At 41.3% G+C, this 22,291-nt stretch overlaps 2 protein-coding genes across 9 annotated transcripts in view; one reads left to right on the top strand and one right to left on the bottom strand.

Annotated features, from left to right (window-relative positions):
* Positions 1 to 22,291, top strand: part of LOC138739214 (ferroxidase HEPHL1-like) — a 96,088-nt gene that overhangs the window by 5,149 nt on the left and 68,648 nt on the right. For all 3 annotated transcript variants that reach the window (XM_069890817.1, XM_069890818.1, XM_069890819.1), the window contains exon 2: positions 20,722 to 20,966. In XM_069890817.1, the coding sequence (XP_069746918.1) occupies positions 20,722 to 20,966 (245 nt within the window). The remainder of the gene's footprint in view (positions 1 to 20,721; positions 20,967 to 22,291) is intronic.
* Positions 1 to 22,291, bottom strand: part of LOC138739215 (high affinity choline transporter 1-like) — a 128,249-nt gene that overhangs the window by 62,984 nt on the left and 42,974 nt on the right. The window lies entirely within an intron of this gene.

Genomic DNA, 22,291 nt, shown 5'->3' with positions numbered 1-22,291 from the left:
GTAGGATGTACTCATTAAATGGTAGGCCATTGAGGATTGCGGAGGTGCAAGATGATCTGGCGTCACATGGACAGGGTTGTAAAGAAAGCTTTTGGCATCTTGGACTTTATAAATTGAAGTAATGAGTATAGAAATTGGGATGTTATGTTGAAGTTATTTAAATCATTGGTGAAGCCAAACTTAGAATACTGTGTGCAGTTCTGGTCGGCCAATAGCAGGAAAGATACCAATAAGATGGAAAGAGTACAAAGAAGATTTACTAAGATATTGACAGGTCTTCAGGAGTTGAGTTACCAGGAAAGATTAAACCGGTCAGGACTATACTCTTTGGAACGAAGAAGAATGAGGGGAGACTTGATAGAGGTTTTTAAGATTATGAGGGGTATAGACAGAGTAGATGTGAGTAGGATGTTTCCACTTAGATTGGGAGAGATAAATATGAGAGGTCATAGCTTTAGGCTGAAAGGGAAGAGGTATAAGGGGAACATTAGGGGAAAGGTTTTCACTCAGAGAGTGGTAGGAGTGTGGAATGAGCTGCCATCTGATGTACTGAATGCAGATTCAATCTTGAGTTTTAAAAATAAATTGGATAAATACATGGATAGCAGTGGTCTGTCGGGATATGGAATGAGAGTAGGTCAGTGGGACTAGCTAGTTTTATTGGTCGGCACAGACCAGAAGAGTTGAATGGCCTGTTTATCTGTGCTGTAACATTCTATTTTCTATCCAATTGAGTAGCTCGTTGCCTATTCTGTGTGCACTAACCTTGCACTCCAATCTACTGTATGGGACCTTATCAATTGCTTTGTTGAAATCATATAAATAACATCAACTGTCTTGCCCTTTTATATCCCTTTTGTCACCCCTTCAAAAAAAATTATAGTTTGTGAAACACAAGGTCCCATGCTCAAATCCATGCTGGTTCTCCTCAGCTTTTCTCTTGTCTTCCAAGTTTTGATGGATTGTATCTCTCAGAATCCTCTCCAGTAGTTTTCCCTTTCACTGATGTCAGGCTAGCTTAGGTCTGTGGCTACCCAGATTATCCCGCCAGCTGGGATTAGTAAAGAGAGGGTTTTGGAGCTTCTAGGGCCAGTAAAAGTGGATAAGTCTCCTGGTCCTGATGGGATTTTCCTCAGGACGTTAAGGGAGGTCAGGGAGCAAATAGCGGAGGCACTGTCAATGATTTTTCAATGATCACTGGAGGAGGGTGTGGTGCCGCGGGATTGGAGGGTTGTTAATGTAGTTCTGTTGTTTAAAAAAGGCACGAGGTGTCGGCCAAGTAATTATAGGCCTGTAAGTTTGACTTCGGTGGTAGGGAAAGTTATGAGGGTATTCTTTGAGATGGTGTGTATAAATATCTGGATAGGCAGGGATTGATCAGGACCATCCAGCATGGGTTTGTGAAGGGGAAGTCATGTTTGATGAACCTTGTTGAGTTTTTCGAAGAAGTGACAAGAAAGGTGGATGAAGGTAGGGCAGTTGATGTAGTCTATCTGGATTTTAGCAAAGCTTTTGATAAGGTTCCACATGGAAGGTTAGTAAGGAAGGTTCAGTCACTAGAGATTAATAGAGAAATAGTAAGATGGGTTCAGAGGTGGCTGGAGGAGAGACAGCAGAGGGTCATGGTGGACAACTGTCGGTCAGGATGGAAGCCTGTGACGAATGGCGTGCTTCAAGGATCGGTGCTAGGTTCCCCGTTTTCATAATTTATATTAATGATTTGGATGATGGGGTGGTTAACTGTGTAAGTAAATAAGCAGATAATACGAAAATAGGGGGATAGCAAGGAAGGTTTTCAGGGATTACAGAGGGATTTGGTTTGTTTGGAGAGTTGGGCTGAAAGATGGCAGATGGAATTTAATATAGAGAAGTGTGAGGTGCTTCATTTCGGAAAAAAAATTAATCAAAATAGGATATATGTAGTAAAGGGGTGGACATTGGGGAATGCACAAGAACAAAGAGATCTTGGAGTTATGGTGCAGTGTTCCTTGAAGTTGGATTCCCATGTTGACAGGGTAGTTAAGAGGGCATTTGGTATGTTGGCCTTCATAAATCATAGCATGTCATAGAGTATAGGAGCTGGGAAGTGATGCTGCGACTGTTTAAGGTGTTGGTGATGCCAGGTTTGGAGTATTGTGTTCCATTCTGGTCTCCAAATTATAGGAAGGATATAGATAAGGTGGAGAGGGTGCAGAGAAGTTTACAAGGATGTTGCATAGCTTAAAATACCTAGAGTACAGAGAAAGATTGAAGAGGTTAGGACTTTATTCATTGGAACGTAGACGGTTGAGAGGGGATTTGATAGAGGTGTTTAAAATTATGAAGGGAATAGATAGATTAGATGCAAGTAGACTTTTCCCCCTGAGAGCACGGGAGGTTGAAACAAGAGGACACAAGTTGAGGATAAGGGGGCAAAATTTTCAGAGAAACATTAGAGGATGCTTCTTCACTCAGAGAGTGGTGGCTGAGTGGAATAATCTTCCGGAGGAAATAGTTGAGGCAGAGTCTATTCTTTCATTTAAGAGGAGGCTGAATATATGCATGGATAGGAGGGGGTTGGAGGATTATGGGCAGAGAATAGGCAGGGGGATTTAGTGGAGTTGTTTGAGTGAACCGGCGTGGACTTGAAGGGCCGAGATGGCCTGCTTCAATGCCATAAACTGTTATATGGTTAATGTAAAGTTAAAGACGGCTATTTCCATTAACTATTTTTAAGAGAAATAATTTGCTTCCTTCTTGCAACCTTGGTTGGGCCAGGTGCATTGTGGTGAATGCTCTGTCAAATATCAGGTAGTAATATACTTCATCCATATGTTCAATGAACAATGTGTAATGCGAGCCAAATTTACAATTGTACACACAAGCCCCTTTCACACTTGCATCCACTAAATTGGCCATTTGGTGTCTCAGGGTAGGTTTGGCTTTTCACACTTGACCGCTCCTAACTGGGACACTGAACACTTTTGCACTTGCAAGGAGCCATCCCCGGGGTTAGGACTGTTCTACCTTTTACTGGTGCAATTACCCGTTTTAAACTTGCCTGATTGCAACACCAGCATCTGTAAATGCCGGGGATTGTACTAGGGGTAGAGGCTGTCAACAGTGAAAGTTTTTACTTCAATTTGACATCTAGTAACAACAGTTATGCAGAATCCTGGTGAGATCACACCTGGAGTATTGTGTGTGATTTAATTTTCGTTCCTAAGGAACCATATATTTGCCACTTGACTAACTATAATTATGCAGAGCTCTCGTAGACTACAGCTGGAGTATTGTGTATAGTTTTAGTTTCCATTCCTAAGAAAAAAGTAAAATCCCTGGAATCCAGAATTCAAACAACCGGCAACCTCAAGCAACTGACAAAAAAAAATTGAGAAAAATAAATAAGAATACAATGATCGATTGAAAATGTTCTCTGAAGTAATACACAAACATTTGGTGAAGTCAGGAGCAAATATTCAACCTGTGGAACGCCTCGGTCATGCTTTCTTGTAGCAGCTGTTTGAATAAAGTTGTGTGAAACAGCAATGGCGTCGCCCAGGATGAAGAGCTGGTTAATGCCATTTGCCATTGGGGTGACTCTCTTAAAGTGTCTTCTTATATTTTCTTAGTAAGAGTCACCCAAGTCAGAGGCTTTGGGGGGTGTTAAATAACTGTAATGTTATTGTTCATCTTCCTCTGGTTGTTTTCCCTGGAAAGGGGTCTGGAACAAAGGGTGATAGTTTCAGGATTACGAGGTAATGCAGTTAGGACTGAGATGAGGGGCAATTTCTTCACCCAGAGCTTGTTGAATCTGCAAATGAAGACTGTGGGAGTCAAGTCACTAAATACTAAAAACAATAAAGAAGATGGATTTCTCGACACAAAAAACATCTACATTATGGGGCAGTATGGAAATATGGTATTGATATGGATAGTAAGGCTTAATCAAATTGAATGGCAGGCAGCTTCTAAGGGCAGATTGGCCTACTCCTGCTGATATTTTCCATGTTTCCATTTGCTACAAGATTTTTATGACCTGTTATTTGTTTGCTATGATCTGGAATGTACTAGCTGGACTTGTATTGGAAGTCATTTTTAAAGGTAATTGTGCATGAAATTGAAAAGGAAGCAATTGGAGGGCTATGAGGAGAGAAGTCTGTTAGAATGCCATATTACTACTATTGATTTATTCTGATGTTGATGTTTTAATTTGTTCATGGGATATGAATACGCAGGCAAGGCGTAAATTGTCTGTGAATCAAATGTCTTGTAAGGCTATTTTAGAAAGCAGTAAACAGACTATTGACAAAGGTGTGGAGTCGACCTTGAAGCACAGTAGAGAACCCAGATGGGCTTTTTGACAATCTTGTGGTTTCACAGTTCCCTTTACTGATGACAGTGAGAGAAATGGATGTTTATAGACTTTATAAAAACAAATCTAGCACAGAGAGGAAAGCTCAGCAAAATGAAAATGAATTCCACTGCACATCTTCAGTCTTTGCTGATTGACTGGTGTGTGCATGGGAGGTGCTCCGAGTAAAAATATATAATGTTGATTCTTTTACTTTTCTTTCGCAGTGAGAAACAACAAATGTAAACTTCCACAGTTCTAAGAATGAAAATGGTTGGATTTACTTTATTCCCAGGACTATTTAAAAGAACATCAAAATTGAAGAGCCTATGAACAACTCAAAGCATGTTCATGATAATTGTTTTTATCAGATTAATAATTTTGCCTGTGAAAGTTTATCTCGTGTATCAAACAGGTTATTTTGTGTTAAATTGGTTATAATGGACAACACATACCCATAAATACAGAATTATTACCAAGGTATAACATTGGTATTCATTGTGGATAGCACTCTGTTGTGGCAACTAGGATCAGGGACAACAGCTGGTGTTTTGTTCGCTATGACGAATGATGTTCTTTGTTTGATGATTTGCACAGTTTGTGATTTAATTTGATCGTGGATTGTTCTGTGGGTGTGACTACAAATTGTTGAAATGCAAATGGATTTGCTTGCCTGCCCCGTGGTTATCATATTTCATAGGAATTCCATTCACAAATTGCATTGGCATGGATGGGTATTTAATGTTTCCCTGCATTTAGTGCTGTTTTTCTTGGTTTTGTTACACTTGCACAGATGTCAGTTATCTATCCCATGAGTTATTTCTTAAAGCTATGTCTTCATGAACTGTAAAACAATGAGTGTAATTGGCAGCATTTCTGTCATCAAATGTGATGCTGGTCTGCAGATCCATAAGAAGTGATGAATGTTTATATTTCCATGATTTGCATGAACAGTGTGGAAGACTTTCTTTAGTATTTGTATAGATCTCTCTACCTCGCTGGTGCATGTCTTTGCGATGTGTGAGGCCTAAATAGATGTCAAATTTCATAGTCACCACTGTTGAACAGGTTCTTTTAGATTTGTCGCTTTGTTTGGTTGGCATGCCAAAATATTAGTTGATTACGATTAACCAAGCGAACTATTTCTAGGAACTGTACTTTTTCCTTTAATTTATCTGTTCAATTTTCAGAATTTGTAGATGGCCTTTATGAATATTTTGTATTATAATTGGAGAAAACTGCAGATTTGTAAATTTTGGTTCATTCCCATTTCATTGATTCATAGGTTTAATCAATAGTTCCCAAACTTTTTCGGGCTTCTGCCTCCTTGACTCCCAGGCCACATCTCTAGTACACGCACGCACACACACCCATCCCCAAACTAGCAACACTTCATATTGGCTTCCAATGGAATGGTAAAACTGCCCAATCACTGCTGGCAGATCCCAGGGAGCCTAATAAGGGGCTGGAAGCTGGAACCGGCCAATCGGTGGCTGCCCGCTCAAGCCACGCCCCGGTGGTGACATGGCTGAGCTCACAATAAAAGGCAGAGCTACCCCTGAATAAACTCGATGTCGAATAAACTCTACCAGTGTGCGTGTCTTTCTTCCGTGAGTCTTGAGCTACAATCCATGAGCTATAACAGTGAACTATAACCTGGCTGTAGCACCAGCGGCCCCTGCTACAATGGTGTTCCAAATGGCCTTTTGGACTTGATGATAGAGCAACAACCCAAGATAAATACTGTAGCATTGAAACTGCCCGGCTTCTGGACTGCCCAACCATGGCTGTGGTTCCAGCAAGCCGAGGCGCAGTTCGCCATTCAAAGGATCTCCGATGATAACGCACTATTACATGGACAGTATCTTCGACCAAGACATGGCAGTCGGCATTATCAATTTTCTCCAGCACCCCTGGAACAAGGAAGGTATATGGCCATCAAAGAACTACTAACCTGTACTTTGGGGTTCGCTAAGCGTGAGGGCACTACCTGTCTGCTACATATCAACAGTTTGGGGGACAGGGCTCCATCTGCCCTCATGATCGACATGCTCACTCTCTACGATGGCCACACCTCCTGCTCGCTGTTCCAGTAAATATTCCTGGAGCGGATGCCTGAGGACATCCAACTGCTCCAGCTGAAGAGCATTTTGAGGACCCTAGAAAGGTGGCAGACCATGCTATGGATAGCAAAGAGAGACGCCTGCACTTCAATCGACCAGGTGACAACACCACGTCAACAGTGCCTGGCCACGAGGAACACTGACCGGCCATCCAACTGACCGTCTGACTAACCTGTGCGGCACCTTATCAAACGCCTTCTAGAAATCCAAATAATTCACACACAAAATGCTCAAACTGACAATGGCATTTTCAGTTTCGTCTCCCGATCATCAATAGAAACTGCTTTAGCTTCTACAATTGTGATTGATGATGTAGGCTGACTGGTAACCAGCAACTGCTTATTTTATTGCCTCAACCAAAATACTTGGGTTGCTCAGAATTATTCAATATCTTAAGGGGAATGTATGATTAGCATTCTTAAAAGAGAATAGAGATTATTTATTAATTTCCCAGGAGCACCTATTTGGATTTTGTGGCAATTCATCTGAGCTGGGCTTGTTTAAAGGTGAAGCAAGATTAGAAGCATAATTCTTGGAGATCAAAGCTTACATCTTGACCCAAGACTGTGGACTGAAACTGGGTGCAGCCACTTTTATGTTCAGGAGAACTATGGCATTTGTTTCTTTGCTTTCTTGAAGTAATATGTAGAAATTTCAGAGTGAAACATGAAAATCTGCAGATGTTGTAATTGTAAAATTACTAAAACTCTAAAATTTTTACTAAAAATACACTGAAATGCTGGAGGAACTCAGCTGGTCTTTTCAGCATCTATAGGAGACAAAGATATATCGCCAATGTTTCAGGCCCTTGAAGAAAGGCTCAGGCATGAAACGTCGGCAATACATTTTTGTCTCCTATAGATATTGAAAAGATTGGCTGAGTTCCTCCAGCATTTCAGTGTGTTTTTAGTAAAAAATTTAGAGCATTTTAGACCTTTCTACCTTTATACCCTTTTTCAATCTTTTTGGTTTTAACATATGAAAAACACATATGGTAATAATAATAATAAAGTAAATTAATGTCAAGTTACAAGAATCAAATAACAATAAACAAGGTAACTATGAACACGTTGTTAAATGGAAAAAAGTAAAAGAGAGGAAAAACAACATATATTCCTAAACTAAGAATCAATCCCCAACCTATAGAGGGTTGGTGGCCAAGTTAAGGTATCCATTACTAATGGGTTTCCTCCAGGTGCTCTGGTTTCCTTCTACCCTTGAAAACAAATGGGATTTTAGGCCATTTAGAAGTAATTGGGTGGCATGGGCCAGAAGGGCCTGTAAGCTGTAACCATGCTGTATGTCTAACAAAAACCCCACTAAGCTGCTGGATCTTAGTGTTCTATGCTTCATGCTCTAGAACTTGGTTGTGATACATCTATCAATGTTGTTTGATATAAGCGCAAATAAATTTCGATAGCAAAACACAAATTATGCTTCTTTCATGTCTTTCTGGGATCTGTGAAGGGCTGGGTAATCTATTTCACTGGAGTGTAACATGGAAACCTGCAGATGTTGTGATCCAAGTAAAAACACAAACTGCTGGAGGAACTCAGCAGGTCTTGCAGTGTCCTAAGGAGGATATATAATCAATGTTTCAGGCCTGAATCCTTCTTCAAGGTACGAGCAAAAAGCAGGCAAGTGCCTGAATAAAAAGTCTCGGGGAGAAGGGGGGGAAAAAAGGGCAAGAGGAGGAGCACAGTGCAACGGGGAAAAAAGTGATAAATGGACATGGATAGGAAGACAGGAGAGGAAAAATGAGAATTGATTTGGGAAGGGTGTGGCTCTGTGAATGCAGAGCTGGAGAAAAGAAGGCAGAGGGAAAGAGAGAGAGGGACCAAGCTAGATGAAAGGAAATACAGGGATAGGGGAAGGGGAGAGATGGGGGTGTGGGGCTAATGGAAACCAGAGAAGGTGATAGTAATGCCACCTGGTTGGAGAGTGCCCAGGCAGAATATGAAGTATTGTTCCCAATTTTGTGGGTGGCCTTAGTCTGGCAATACGAGACCATGGACAGATGTATCGGCATGGGAATGGGGCAGCGAATGGAAGTGGGTTGCCATTGTAAGTTCCCTTCTATTGCAGTGGATAGAATGAAGGTGCTCAACATAACTGTTTTCTACAAACACACAAACTCCAACAGCTACCTGTCCTCTGTAATAGCGGGAATTTCCCAGTAGCAACCCACTTGAATTTCCTGCCCTGTTCCCTTGCTGACGTATGTGTTCATGGTCTCTCGTATTGCCAGACTGAGACCACTGGCAAATTTCCATCTCTGCACCCTCCATGCAGATGGCATTAACATCAACTTCTCCGGTTTTCTATCACTATTTCTCCTTTCAGCTCGCTCTGTCTCCTTTCTTCCAGATCTACATTCACTGAGCCAGCCACTCCCCAATCAATTCTCACCTTTCCCCTCCTGTCCATGTTCAATGTTCACCCTTTGTCTGTTGCTCTGTGCTCCTTCCCCAGCCATATTTTTAAGTTCCTGTCTGCTTTTTGCTCATACCTTGAAGGAGTTAGGCCCAAAATGGTTATATATCTTTACCTTCTATGGGCGCTGCGAGACCTACTGAATTCCTTCAGCATACTGTGTTTTTAATCTACTTCACTCATTGTTGGATGCGTTCTTGCCATAATACTGAAAGAAGCAAATCATCCCACCAGGTCCATGTCAACCTCTGGAAGAGCAGTCTCACCAGATCCACATACCCCTTTCTTATCTTAATGTTGCCCTGCAAATAATTTCTTCTCTCCACTTTGGTGAGATGCATCTTGTTGAGCTTCTTGAAATTTAAATGTAGAATTTCCACCTGCCAACACGGTTTCAGAATACATCACGTTTCTGTGTTGGGATTACTGAAATTGCACCAGTGTTTCGGATTGTACAGCATAAAGGAGGTGATGGTTTTTAAGCATGAGGTTGTCATCTGAAGTTTTCGGTAGGTATTTTCTTGTATCAGAGTTCACTTGGTAGTTTTCTTTGGATAAGTGAATATTTCTGGCTTGCAACCAAAACAAGTAAGGTTTTTGCGAACACCACTGACTGCTTCTGCCCCACTGCTGGCTGAAACCCTGCTATTGAACGATGAATTTGTACCTTTTGGAGTTGCTGAAGGTTGAGGAGATTCCCAGTTTGGCTGTTTGAATAGGTTCCACAGGACAATTACTTTCCAAGATTGGTCAACTACTACTTGGATTATTTATTGCTCTGGACCTGTTGTGCATCTACCATCTGAAATTAATCATAATTCTCCATTGGCCTGTTTGCACACCTTGCTTTAAACAGGGATATCGTTACACAAGGGAGAAATGTTGCCAAATATGGACATTCAGAATTATACACTAGCAACAACTTTCAGCCTGATATGACTTAAATCAGAAAAAAAAGCACTAAAAAATTATCAGCACGAATTAAATATGACTTTTAGGAAAGAAGGCTAACTATAAATAAAATTCTAATTATTGTGCAAGTATTACTCAGTTGATGATGTATAAATTGAGTACAAATAAAACTGTCAGATGGATTATGATGGAATTCCATTGGGTGCTGGAATTGCTACCTGGGTTTGATGCAATGGTTCAATCATGCTAGGGCTTGGCACTTGATAGTCAGTGAACAAGCCTCAGGTCCAGTGTTCAGGCCTGAGACAGCACAATGCATAGGCCTGGCTCCTATTAAAAGCTGGTGTTTTATTTAGTGAGTGTCACTTTGGGGATTGATGCAGTCGACAACCATCAGGTCCAAACTATAAACAAGGATGATGCTCTCAACTAAGACTAAAAACAATGCTTATTTATTCAGATGGTGAGAGAGGGTCATGTGATTGGGACACTTAAAGAAACAGAATTCAGTATTGGTCAGTCAGCTATCTGATAAACACAGAGGTGGAATGACTCTGTGTGGAAATGGACATTTCTACTGATTCTCCTTGTCAGGGGAATTATTGAACCATCATGACCATTGTAAGAACAGGTGAGAACTTTTAAAACGGGATAAAATATTAATCCTATTCCCAACAAATTCTTATCCCCTCATGGCAAAATCCTTTACTACCAAAATTGTGTGTCCAGAGTCCTTGCCTTTGAAACCTACTGAATCTGTTTCCTCACTTACAACAATTGGTGCAGCGAGCAGGGCCTCAAAGGTCTTGGCTGGACATAAACGAGGGGAAAATATTCTGGAACAGGGGCAAGAAAACCAGTGCAGGCACTGAGGATAGGATTCCCAAGTGGACTGTTGAGAGGGAAGGATTTGGTAGTTTGGCTAACCACAATAAACAGTGGATTGGTGCTAACAGTTTGACCAGTATGGTGAGAAACTGGGGCACCGCATGGTCTCCCTCCTTAAGAATTTGGGTTTCCTCAAGGCTAAGGTGAGTCAAAGGGGTGCCTTCTGGCTGATTGCATCACTCCTGAGACAGACTGACACTGCCTCTGCCCCTTCCCCACTTGGAACAGTACTCCTGGCCTCAAGCCTGAGTTCCGAGATCTGCTGAGACAGGAAATGTCTCATCTTCACTGGCAGGGTAGAAGGCCTCAACTCCCCTCCCTGGGGCCTCCCATGTGCTGCCCACTCTGCCCTTTGATTAGCCTCCCCTCTGGTCCTCACCCTCCAGAGTTGGCCCCGACTAATTTATCTTTTGCACTCTTCCCCCACCCGAGGAAATGACCACCTTTCAAGAGGTTCCTCTTCTCAATGTGAGGTCTATGACACCCTCAACACAGAGCTAGCACCTTTACAATAACCAGCAATTGGTCACTTATCATGCAGTCTCAACAAGGTGAGCTGTTGCCATAGAAGCTTTATCGCTTGATATTCCAACATTCTTTGTTATGCACCTTTCAAGTACAGCCTTTGTAATGGATTTTCTTTTAATGGCACCCTAAACTACACTATTTACAATGAATAATGTCTCTAAACACACTCAGAGAAATTTAAGTTGTAATTTATTTATACATTTACAGTATAGTTATGATTTAAAGATTAATAATTACAGTTTATGGATACAAAGTTACAGATTGTGTAATGGTCATTGATCAAACCATAGTAAGAAATATTGTATATACTTAATTCCACTTCACAATGACAGTGTCACCCCAGAAAAATACCTCATGGGTGGGGGCTTCAGGCGTGTTTATTTAAAAAAACTAAATTGGCTGGTTTTTGGTCCCGATTCCTCCTGGCTGTCATTGCAGGGGTCCAGCACAGGCACCCATTGAAAGAGAACGCAAGCTGGAACAGCATCCTGGTGTCAAACATCAGCCCAGAGAAAAAGGGCACCCTGGGTACACACTGGATGGATACCTGCCATCCTACTCCTTGCCTCACCATGGGATAGTACGGTGACAGGCTTCTGGGATCTATGCTTAGAGAACCTCCAATTCTGAGGCCAAGACATGGGATGCGCAAACCAAGAGAGAGCTCTGGCCCCTGATGGGTGACCTTGCACTGCCTGCTTGCAGACATTGGTGATAAGTTGCTCACATTTCCAACGAAGCTAGAAAAACCAGGCATATGAGTCAGTGACCAAAGAAAATCCTTTCTCTATCCTCCCTTCTGACTGGGGAGCAGATCCAACAGCACCCGGCCCCATAGGTAACACAATGACCCTTTTTGGTCTGGGGTGAGTGGGTGTGCACAGTCATTGAATTTGACTGTGCCTTGACCAGCCTACGGAAGGAATTTATGTATTTATTGACCTGCTTGATTAGTATTTTTTTTAAACATGTATTTTTTGTTTTTACTTATAACCTATACATAGTTAATTGATTGACTTCATAATGATTATGTGTGGTGTGACTTCCAAAGGTGAATTGTATTAAGGGTTATTGCTGTCATGTAACAGCTCTGCCCCTACCTAGTTGGAAGACACACCACCTGCCAATCGAGGTTTAGCCCCACCCCACCTTTTAGTGCACACCTTGCTGTTGGCCAATTTAAATCCCTTTCTACTTGGCCTCGGGATATTGGGCATTTGTAATCAGCTTACCCTTACTGGCACTGAGCCATTGGCACTCTAAATTACGTGGGCTGGACTCTCCAGCCTGCCTGTACTTGGCCTTCGGCCATTGGTTGTTGTAATTCAATTAACCTTGATGGCACTGAGCCAGTGCCCCCTGCCCTTCAGCATTATAAAAGGCGCCATGTGTGCTCGGTTCTTTCTCTTTGCTAGTCTGGGACCATCCTGCTTCACTCCAGGCCGAGAACTGTGGTGAAATTGTTGATAAAATGCACACTGTTTAAATGGGGTGGGAGTGTTGAATTAGTGTCCCTAATAGCATCGAGCCATTCCTGCACTGAATCAAGGGGGTGCTGGGTATTGTATTGCGTTTTCCTTGATTATTGTGTGTTCCCAAGTCGTTGTGTTTGAGCATGTTTCATCCCTGCTCTGATATTCCCATGTTTGTTATTGTCTGCATGTGTTTTATTGCCTATCCAACTTTTCCCCACCAGCTATAAATTGTGCACATTGTTTTATTGCCACTACTATTTTCCCTCGTTCATTATTAATTGTTCGCATGTGCTTTATTGCCCATCCGACTTTTCTCATGGCTGCTGTAAATTGTGCGTGTGTGTATGTTGCCCCTGATGCCATTTTTCCACGTCTGCAATCCTTTACTACCAAAACTATGTGTCCAGAGTCCTTGCCTTTGACATCTACCGAATCCATTTCCTCACCTACAACAGGTCAGAACCTTTAAAACAAGGGATAAAGTGTTAATCCTATTTCCCAACAAATTTTAATCCACTTAGGGCAAAATTTTCAGGCCCATATGAGAAAAGAATCAAGGTGAATGAAGTCAACTACGTAGTTTGAACATCTGATTGGAGACATAAAATGCAGAGTTTCCATGTCAACATGTTAAAACCCTATTTTGAGAACTTGGCTTTTAGCAAAGAGCAGCCTTCACCAGAGGTATTGGATGTTAATGTATTATGTCATAGACTAGCAGCAATAGAAATTCACCAAAACAGTGTTGTTTTTAAAACAATATATTTATTAATAACTATTAATATAATAATTCAACTTAAATCTAAACTTAACACCCAACCATGCACACATAGGTGTGTGTGTGTGTGTGTGTGAGTGTGTATTACCCAAACCATTATAGCTTCGGAACAATTCTGGAAAGTAAATTACCAAGGTTCAGTCTTAGAAATCTTGTATTGAAACTCAGAATTTTTAAACTAATTTTCAGAAGTAATTATGAAGTAGATGAGACACTGAGTGATTAGACTGCTCAAAACTCATGAATCCTTGTTGAGTTGCTCTCAGAGAAATGTTCTTCAATACAAATGATTGTCACAATTCCCCTCTTCCTTGCATAGGGGAACAAAATGTGTGACTTCCACAATGCTTTCAAGAACCCAGGCAAGGGTCAGACAAAATGACCCTCAGAATGGTCACGATCCAATGAAGCAATTCTCCCGCTTCTTTTACCCAAATATGGGTCAATCAAAAATGAGTGCTTTCCCCTGACCAAGAGAAACATCAGAAGTGTCCATTTCACACAAAGTCACTTTATTTTCTGTCTCTTGTAGATTTCTGGTTACTTGTTAATCAATCTTGATTCTTGAAGTTTCTCAATCACATGACTTGTTTGATCAATACTCAATGCAGTGTCTCATACACATGAATCAAAATCATATGACAAATATCCCATCTGTGTTTTCTTGAATAAACAATCATTGTCTTTTGTTCATCCAAAGCATTAACTTTGTTTATGGTTTGGACTGAATGGTGTCAGGCTGTCTAGAAAATATCATCAATTTTGTGAATGTTTTGCACCCTGAACCAACCTCCTAAAGTAATACTCACTATAAAAAACACCAGAAGCTGGCCACAGATGGAACTAAGAAGTCTAGGGATCATGAGATGATACAAGATGACTCTTGTGAGGGTCACTTCATACAAAACATTGTCCCAGTTCATCTGTCTAATTCGTTTTTTGCAGAATTTGGATGCTATGTTGGCCTCATCTTCAGCCCCAGGAAAAGGAGCAAATGAAACAGCTAATTTTAAAATTTAGGAATCTGTTTCCAGACGTGCCTAAGAGAACCCAAATAACTTGTCATGATGTTGATGTTGGAGATACAAAACCTATCAAACAACATCCATAATCAAATGAATGTTGAAAAATGTAAACTGGTAGATCAAGAGATTGAATATGTGTTAAAGAATTATGTTAATAGGCATTCTACCTTAGATTGAATTTTACCTTGTGACCTGGTGCCCAAATCAGATGGGACCATTAGTTAATGCAGTAACAAAGACAGATGTTTATCCTATCCCTAGGGTGGATGATTGTGTGGACAAGCTTAGAAAGGCTAAGTTTCTTACAAAGATGGACTTATTAAAAGGTTGCTGGTGTGTTCCCTTAACTGAGAGAGGTAGGGAAATTTTTGCATTTGTGACCTCTTCAGGCTTATATGAATACAATGTTTTACCATTTGGAATGAAAAATACTCCAGGAACATTCCAAAGAATGATTAATTCTGTGATTCAAGGTTTAGTGCTTACACATATTTATATTAATGATTTGGTTATGAGGATTTTCACCTGGAAAGCACATATCTCTGAGTTAGAGAAATTGTTTGACAAACTTTCAAAAGCAAACCTTACTGTTAATTTAGCTAAAAGTGTATTTGGCCATGCTACTGTGATACATCATTGTTATGTTGTTGGGCATGGCAAGTTGGCTCCTGTCCAGATGAAAGTTCAGACCACAGTTAAGAATTATGTTAGAAAGTCTTTGGGAATGGTAAGGTATTCTAGAAAGATCTGTTTGAGAAAGCATTACTGTCCCTTGTACTGGTTTTGCAGCATTTTGATGTTTATATCTGCACAGTTCAGGGACCACTTGTGTATACTGACCATAATCCCTTTGCGTTCTTGAGGAAAATGAAAAACAAAAATAGACGATTGCTAAACTAGAGTGTAATTCTGCAGGAATTTGATTTAATGATAACTCATTAAAGGTAAGGATAATGTCACTGCTGATTGCCTTTCAGGATGTTAAGTTTGCAATGTTGCTGAAAAATATATTTGCCTGTATTATATTGTAACAATAGTGGATGTTGTATTTCAAACATTGTAGGTTGTAGTTAAAATTTTGTACTTGCAGCTCATCATTTTTATTGTTGGAGGTGGTATTACAAGCTCCTGTTTTATTTAGTGAGTGTCACTTTGGGGATTGGTGCAGGCTGCAACCATTCATATTTTTCATAACATTTACAGACAGCATAGCACCATCAGGTCCAAACTATAAACAAAGTTAATGCTCTCAACTATGACCAAGAACAATGGTTGTTTATTCAGGGAAAACAGATGGTGAGAGAGGGTCATGTGATTGAGTCATGTGATTGGGACACTTAAACAGAATTCAGTATTGATCAGCCAGCCACCTGATAAACAGAGCTAAATGTGTGGGAATGGACATTTCTACTGATTCTCTTTGTCAGTGGAATTATTGAACCACTGTGATATTGTAATGGTGATTCTAATTGACCCATATCTGGATAAAGGAAACAGGTGAATTCCTGCATTAGATCATGACAACTGTGACTGCCATTTCAACTGACCTGTACCTGAGTTTTGGAAGTATTGTGGAAGTTACAAATTTAATTTCCCCTGCGCAAGGAGGGGAGTTGTGACAATTTGAATGAAAGGACATTTCTCTGGAAGCAACTTGACAAGGATTCATGAGTTTTGGTTGTCTGATCACTCAGTGTCTTACCTCCATAATTACTTCTGAGCATCAGTTTAAAAGTTTTGAGTTTCAACTGTTTGGATCTCTCTCTCTCTCTCTCTCTCTCTCTCTCTCTCTCTCCAAGATTTAAGTAAGATGATATATTATTAAAAATTAATAAATATATTGCTTTAAAATTAATATTATCTTGATGAATTTCTATTGTTGCTGGTGTGTGACGTAACACTTCTAAATTGCTCACAGGTTTTTGGAGACAGTAAAGCTGGGAGTTGAACCTTTCCTGTTGTCAAGGCTATCACAAATTTCATTATACATCAGTGACATTCAGAAGTAATTAAAATCTGGTAATACTGAAGTAATTTAAAAAAAAAAGTTCCATTAAAACCATTTGCTGTAATTAAAAATAAATAGTGCAACATGGAAATAATTAAAAACTTGAAACTGGAGCATAATTGAAAAGCTGAACTTGCCTCCCCTTTGGCTTCTAACACAGACCGAAAATCCCCATCAAACCAGCTGTTTTCAGTGCATTCTTGCTAGTTCTTTCCCTACTTCCAAAATGGTTCTCTTGATCTACTCTTTTTCTGAGTCTCAAGGCCTTCCTCGTCCTCCTGCTTCAGTCCGACTTTCAAAATATGAAGTATTTCAAGTAATGTCTGATAAACCTGCTATTTCAACTCCATTAAGAAAATGCTTTATTTTGAATTTAACCCCAAATACCTTGTATGGACATTTTGCAAAGAATCCTTTCAATGTTTGGGGGGTGGGGGGGAATAAAAACATTGCACTGATGTTAGGAAGTTAAAGTGGAGCATAAGAAATTCTCAACCTCCTGCAAATTGCAATTTTACATGATGTGTTAAGAATGGATATTTTAAGTCTTTAAAATGCAATTCAATCTCCAGTTGCATTAGTCCCAACCATAGCTTTTATCTGAAGCTTGAATGGGCCACAAATCGTTACTTCCCAGTCTATCTATAGATAGCAGGAGCTGCATTGAGGGCTTGTGGTTCATGAGTACTGTTCATGAGTTCCTGCAGTTTTCCAGAGAGTGAACATTGCACATCCAAAATCTGGTTGCATGTTACACAACATTGCATTAATATGGTGATAGAAGAGGAACAGTAGCAATGCCAGGGATCCTCAAGACGAGGAAGACCACGAAAATGAAATGAAATAGTTTTTGAATATGTCTTTCACTTCTCGGGAATTTTCTCGAAACTCAGCATTCCTTCTGAGCACCTCTTGTTCCTGCCCTTAGACCTGTCATAAAGTTCCTTGCCACAACATGCTTCTTTGTTCAAGCAGGATTAAATTCTGCTGCAAAATTACATGGAGCTTCATGGAGCCCAATGATAATAAAGGCAATTAATTTATTTAAAGAGTCATGTTCTTCCCCTATTCAGCTTTTCTGAATGTTTCCCGACTTGACCACTTCCAGGAGGAAGTCCCACAGTGACATGAGTAGAGCAAGAGAATGGTGTCCGGCTGCTTGAGGTTCTGCAGCTCTGGCTGCAGGATGCAACCTTTTTCCTGGTGCCAGTGCTCTTTCTCGCAGCATGACCTTTCACTTGTAATCTGGGAGATCAGCATATAACTGAATTCTTTAAAATCTATTCAAATGTTGATCTCAAAATTTGTTTAAGATGGGTATTTTTCCTACGTGGAGCCCAGCTAAGTGGGTCCACTGCAATTCCCTAGGCAGCCATTATCAATGGGGGCCCCTCTGGGGACTACAGCATAATTAAGTTTAAAAACCTTGTTTTCTTTTCACCTCGCGTAACAATTTTTTAGACATACAGCACTGTAACAGGCCGATTTGTCCCTATGAGTCCATTCTGCCCAATTTACACCCCACTAACCTATTCCCCCAATATGCTTTTGAACAGTGGGAAGAAAGTGGAGCCCCTATAGAAAATCCACACAGACATGGGGAGAACATACAATCTCCTTACAGGCAGTGCGGGATTTGAACCCAGGTCCGGTCCCAATCGCTGGTGCTATAAAGGCAACCGCTATGCCAAATGTGCAACCCTTTAAGATTTTTTTTACGAAGTATGGAAGAAACCAGAATTCAACTGTTTTTCAGGGAAAGGGGCCCATAAACTTTGAGCACATTCCTAGGAGGGCCATAGCTGAGAAAAGGTTGAGAATGGCTGCGCTAGAAGATTCCTAACTGTACGATTGAGAGGGGAGGGTGACAAAGTCACTCTCAACGGTGGAGTAGGAACGCCTTGGTTTCTCCTTGGTGTAGTTTCCTTTGGAAGCTTCGAAATTTTCTCTTGTAGCTTGGGGGTCCACAAAAAAGAGAGTCATGTTATAATTTTGCATGCACTTTGGTTTGTATTGAGATGGATTATGGAGATGCTCTTCTTGGGTCTCTCTTGTACCACTGATCTCTAACACTTCCTGCTTTGATTGTGGGAGGATATGAAGGATATCTCCACCTGTAAAGTTGAAAAATTCTTCTTATCCAAATGTAACTGGAGCATTGACTCTGAAAGACGTTCCAGAGCTTTCTAATTGGAAGCTCTTCAAAGCCTCTTCATTCTGTCAACTTCCTGTGATGTTAATGGAATTTATGACAAGAATTGCATCAAGCAGAATATAAATTATGTTTTTACTATGCACTTTATACAATTTTTTTTGTTTATGACTTTTATAGTCCCTCTGTCTTCCAATAAAAGAGAATACCATAATTGATGGCATAAGTCCCATGGGCATACAAGGCCCCCACCCCCTATTTCGGCAGGGAATATTAAGAATTTTTAGATTATTTACATGTAAGCATTTAATGTTATTGAAATATGTAGCTACAGGATAGCAGAAAAAAAATTTCGTCAAAACATGCAACCAGGGCAACAGAAAAAATCTTTTTAATCATAATACTGCTGTTATTTACAAGAGAAAACAAAAGCAGCTGAGCTATAGCAGAAAACAAACTGCCACTGTCGGTCCCCACGCTGGTCCCACTGCCTTGCCCTCTCTGGGGGTGGGGAGCGGGGCGGTGCAATAAATGTGGGGACTGATGACAGGCTGTTGGGGGGCTGTGGGGTGGTGGGCTGTCGGGGGGGGGGAAGCAGGGTGGTGGGATCAGTGTGGTTACTGGTGGTGGGCTGTCGGGAGGGGGGGGGGTGCGGGAGCAGGACCAGTGCAGGGATTGACTGCGGACTGCTAGGAGAGTCTCCTGACATCCTGCCACCAGCCCCCACACTGATCCCACCGCCCCCACACTGATTCCACCACCCCGCTCCCCCTAACAGCCCACCACCAGCCCCCACTCCAATCTCACCACCCCACTCCACCCTAAAGCTCGCCACCAGTCCCCAGTGACAAATAACGGTGTTGCTAGTGAGCCATGCAGCGACTGATCCCTGTTGGCATTACTCACCATTATCACTCTAATTTCAACTTCGCATTTCAGACCTGGGGGATATTTATGAGCAATTTTTTGGGGGGGAAAAAAGTGGGTCTTGTATGCCATTAAATACAGTAATTATGTCAAGTGAGTTGGTGAGACGTGCACAAGAGATTTATTCAAAGGTGCAGATAAAGTGTTGTTGAAGAAAAAAGGGGTGGTACTTAATGTAAAGTGAAATCTATGATGTGGAAGGAAAAGTGTAGATAAATTGATAGATTTGAGAAAAGAATGGCATTGTAAAACACTACAGCACAGAAAACAGTCCATTCAGCCCTTCTGTGCCAACCATTGTTCAGCTAGTCCAAATAACCTGCTCCCATTCTACAACTCTCCAGACCTCTCCCATCCATGTTTCTATCCAATGTGTGGGGTGACTCTGGAAGAGAAGAGGCACACGATTGGAATGAGCTAGGGAGGTGTTTTTATGCTTGTTTAATTGAAGAGATAGTAGGATTAAAAGAGTGGTTTGGGTGTGGTACATTATTGAGCAGTGCTGAGAGAAGTTTGGTCATAAGATCTCTTTATTGTACGCAAGCCTTTGCTTTCCTCTGCCATGAAGTTGCCTTGCAAGTTCAGGTTGAGCATCCAGGGATGAACTCAGATAGAATTACTTCTCCTTTCTATAAGCAAGGCAGGCAATATTATGACAGATCTCATTGTATTAGTAAATGTGCTAAAATTTGTCAGGATCTTGTTTCTATAGGCAAACTCATTTTTGAAACCTTTACTAAGCCAGGGAGCTAAAATATCCCAGGCCTTATGCTGACTAAAAGCACCATCGAGACCCTACCTTTTGTACAAATCCAAACTCAAGAATCTTTTCAATCCTTGTACCTAAAGTATCAAGTTTTATTTTGCAGTCAAAGGGGCAACAGGGCTAACATTTCAGCTCCAGTCAAGCTGAAATACTCTATTGTCCAAAAATGACTGAGGCCATAATTGCAAAAGGCAATTCTGGAGATGTTGAGTTGGAAGCTTCTTCATTACTTTGGCTTTCAGTGAAAAATGAATTAAATTTACTAGAACAATTTTAAGAATAATATCGGAATGATTGTTTTGACTTGTGTGCATTTTACGAACAAAGTTTTTGTTTCCAACTTTTATGCTTTATTCTTTATGTTTCAACATAGACATGCTGCAGAGTTTCTAAAAAGTGGGGAACACCGGATTGGACAATTGTACAAGAAGGCTGTGTATAAGCAGTTTACAGATGGAATATATTTGACTGAGATTCCTAAACCTATTTGGCTGGGATTTCTGGGCCCAGTGCTCAGGGCTGAAGTGGAAGATGTAATTATCATTCATTTCAAAAACTTTGCATCTCGTCCCTACTCTGTTCATCCACATGGAGTCTTCTATGAAAAAGATTCTGAAGGTAAAATTTCTTGATTAAATGAAATAATTGTAATTTGTATAGCACCTTTCTCAGCCTGGGACATCCCAGTGCAAACAACCAATGAAGTATAATCATTATAGGGAGCCAACGTGTGGAAGGTAAGTTTCTGCTGGCAGCAGTGTGGTACTTTGATGTTTATTTAATGATGGGATAACCAGTTCCTCAACATGGTTATCCAACTGCACGAAAACCAACAAGTCGGGTCAGATACAGCAATGAGCTCTCTGAACCCTTCTCCATAAACAATGGCGTGAAGCAAGGCTGCGTTCTCGAACCAACCTTCTTTTCAATCTTCTTCAGCATGATGCTGAACCAAGCCATGAAAGACCTCAACAATGAAGACGCTGTTTACATCCGGTACCGCACGGATGGCAGTCTCTTCAATCTGAGGCGCCTGCAAGCTCACACCAAGACACAAGAGCAACTTGTCCGTGAACTACTCTTTGCAGACGATGCCGCTTTCGTTGCCCATTCAGAGCCAGCTCTTCAGCGCTTGACGTCTTGTTTTGCGGAAACTGCCAAAATGTTTGGCCTGGAAGTCAGCCTGAAGAAAACTGAGGTCCTCCATCAGCCAGCTCCCCACCATGACTACCAGCACCCCCACATCTCCATTGGGCACACAAAACTCAAAACGGTCAACCAGTTTACCTATCTCGGCTGCACCATTTCATCGGATGCAAGGATCGACAACGAGATAGACAACAGACTCGCCAAGGCAAATAGCACCTTTGGAAGACTACACAAAAGAGTCTGGAAAAACAACCAACTGAAAAACCTCACAAAGATTAGCGTATACAGAGCCGTTGTCATACCCACACTCCTGTTCGGCTCCGAATCATGGGTCCTCTACCGGCATCACCTACGGCTCCTAGAACGCTTCCACCAGCGTTGTCTCCGCGCCATCCTCAACATTCATTGGAGCGTCTTCATCCCTAACATCGAAGTACTCGAGATGGCAGAGGCTGACAGCATCGAATCCACTCTGTTGAAGATCCAACTGCGCTGAGTAGGTCACGTCTCCAGAATGGAGGACCATCGCCTCCCCAAGATCGTGTTATATGGCGAGCTCTCCACTGGCCATTGTGTCAGAGGTGCACCAAAGAAGAGGTACAAGGACTGCCTAAAGAAATCTCTTGGTGCCTGCCACATTGACCACCGCCAGTGGGCTGATATCGCCTCAAACTGTGCATCTTGGCGCCTCACAGTTCGGCGGGCAGCAACCTCCTTTGAAGAAGACCGCAGAGCCCACCTCACTGACAAAAGACAAAGGAGGAAAAACCCAACACCCAACCCCAACCAACCAA

This window comes from Narcine bancroftii, chromosome 7, assembly GCF_036971445.1.
Source record: "Narcine bancroftii isolate sNarBan1 chromosome 7, sNarBan1.hap1, whole genome shotgun sequence".
Lineage (NCBI taxonomy): Eukaryota > Metazoa > Chordata > Chondrichthyes > Torpediniformes > Narcinidae > Narcine > Narcine bancroftii.
The sequence above is the reverse complement of the archived record's forward strand: the minus strand, read 5'-3'. Positions and strand labels throughout refer to the sequence as shown.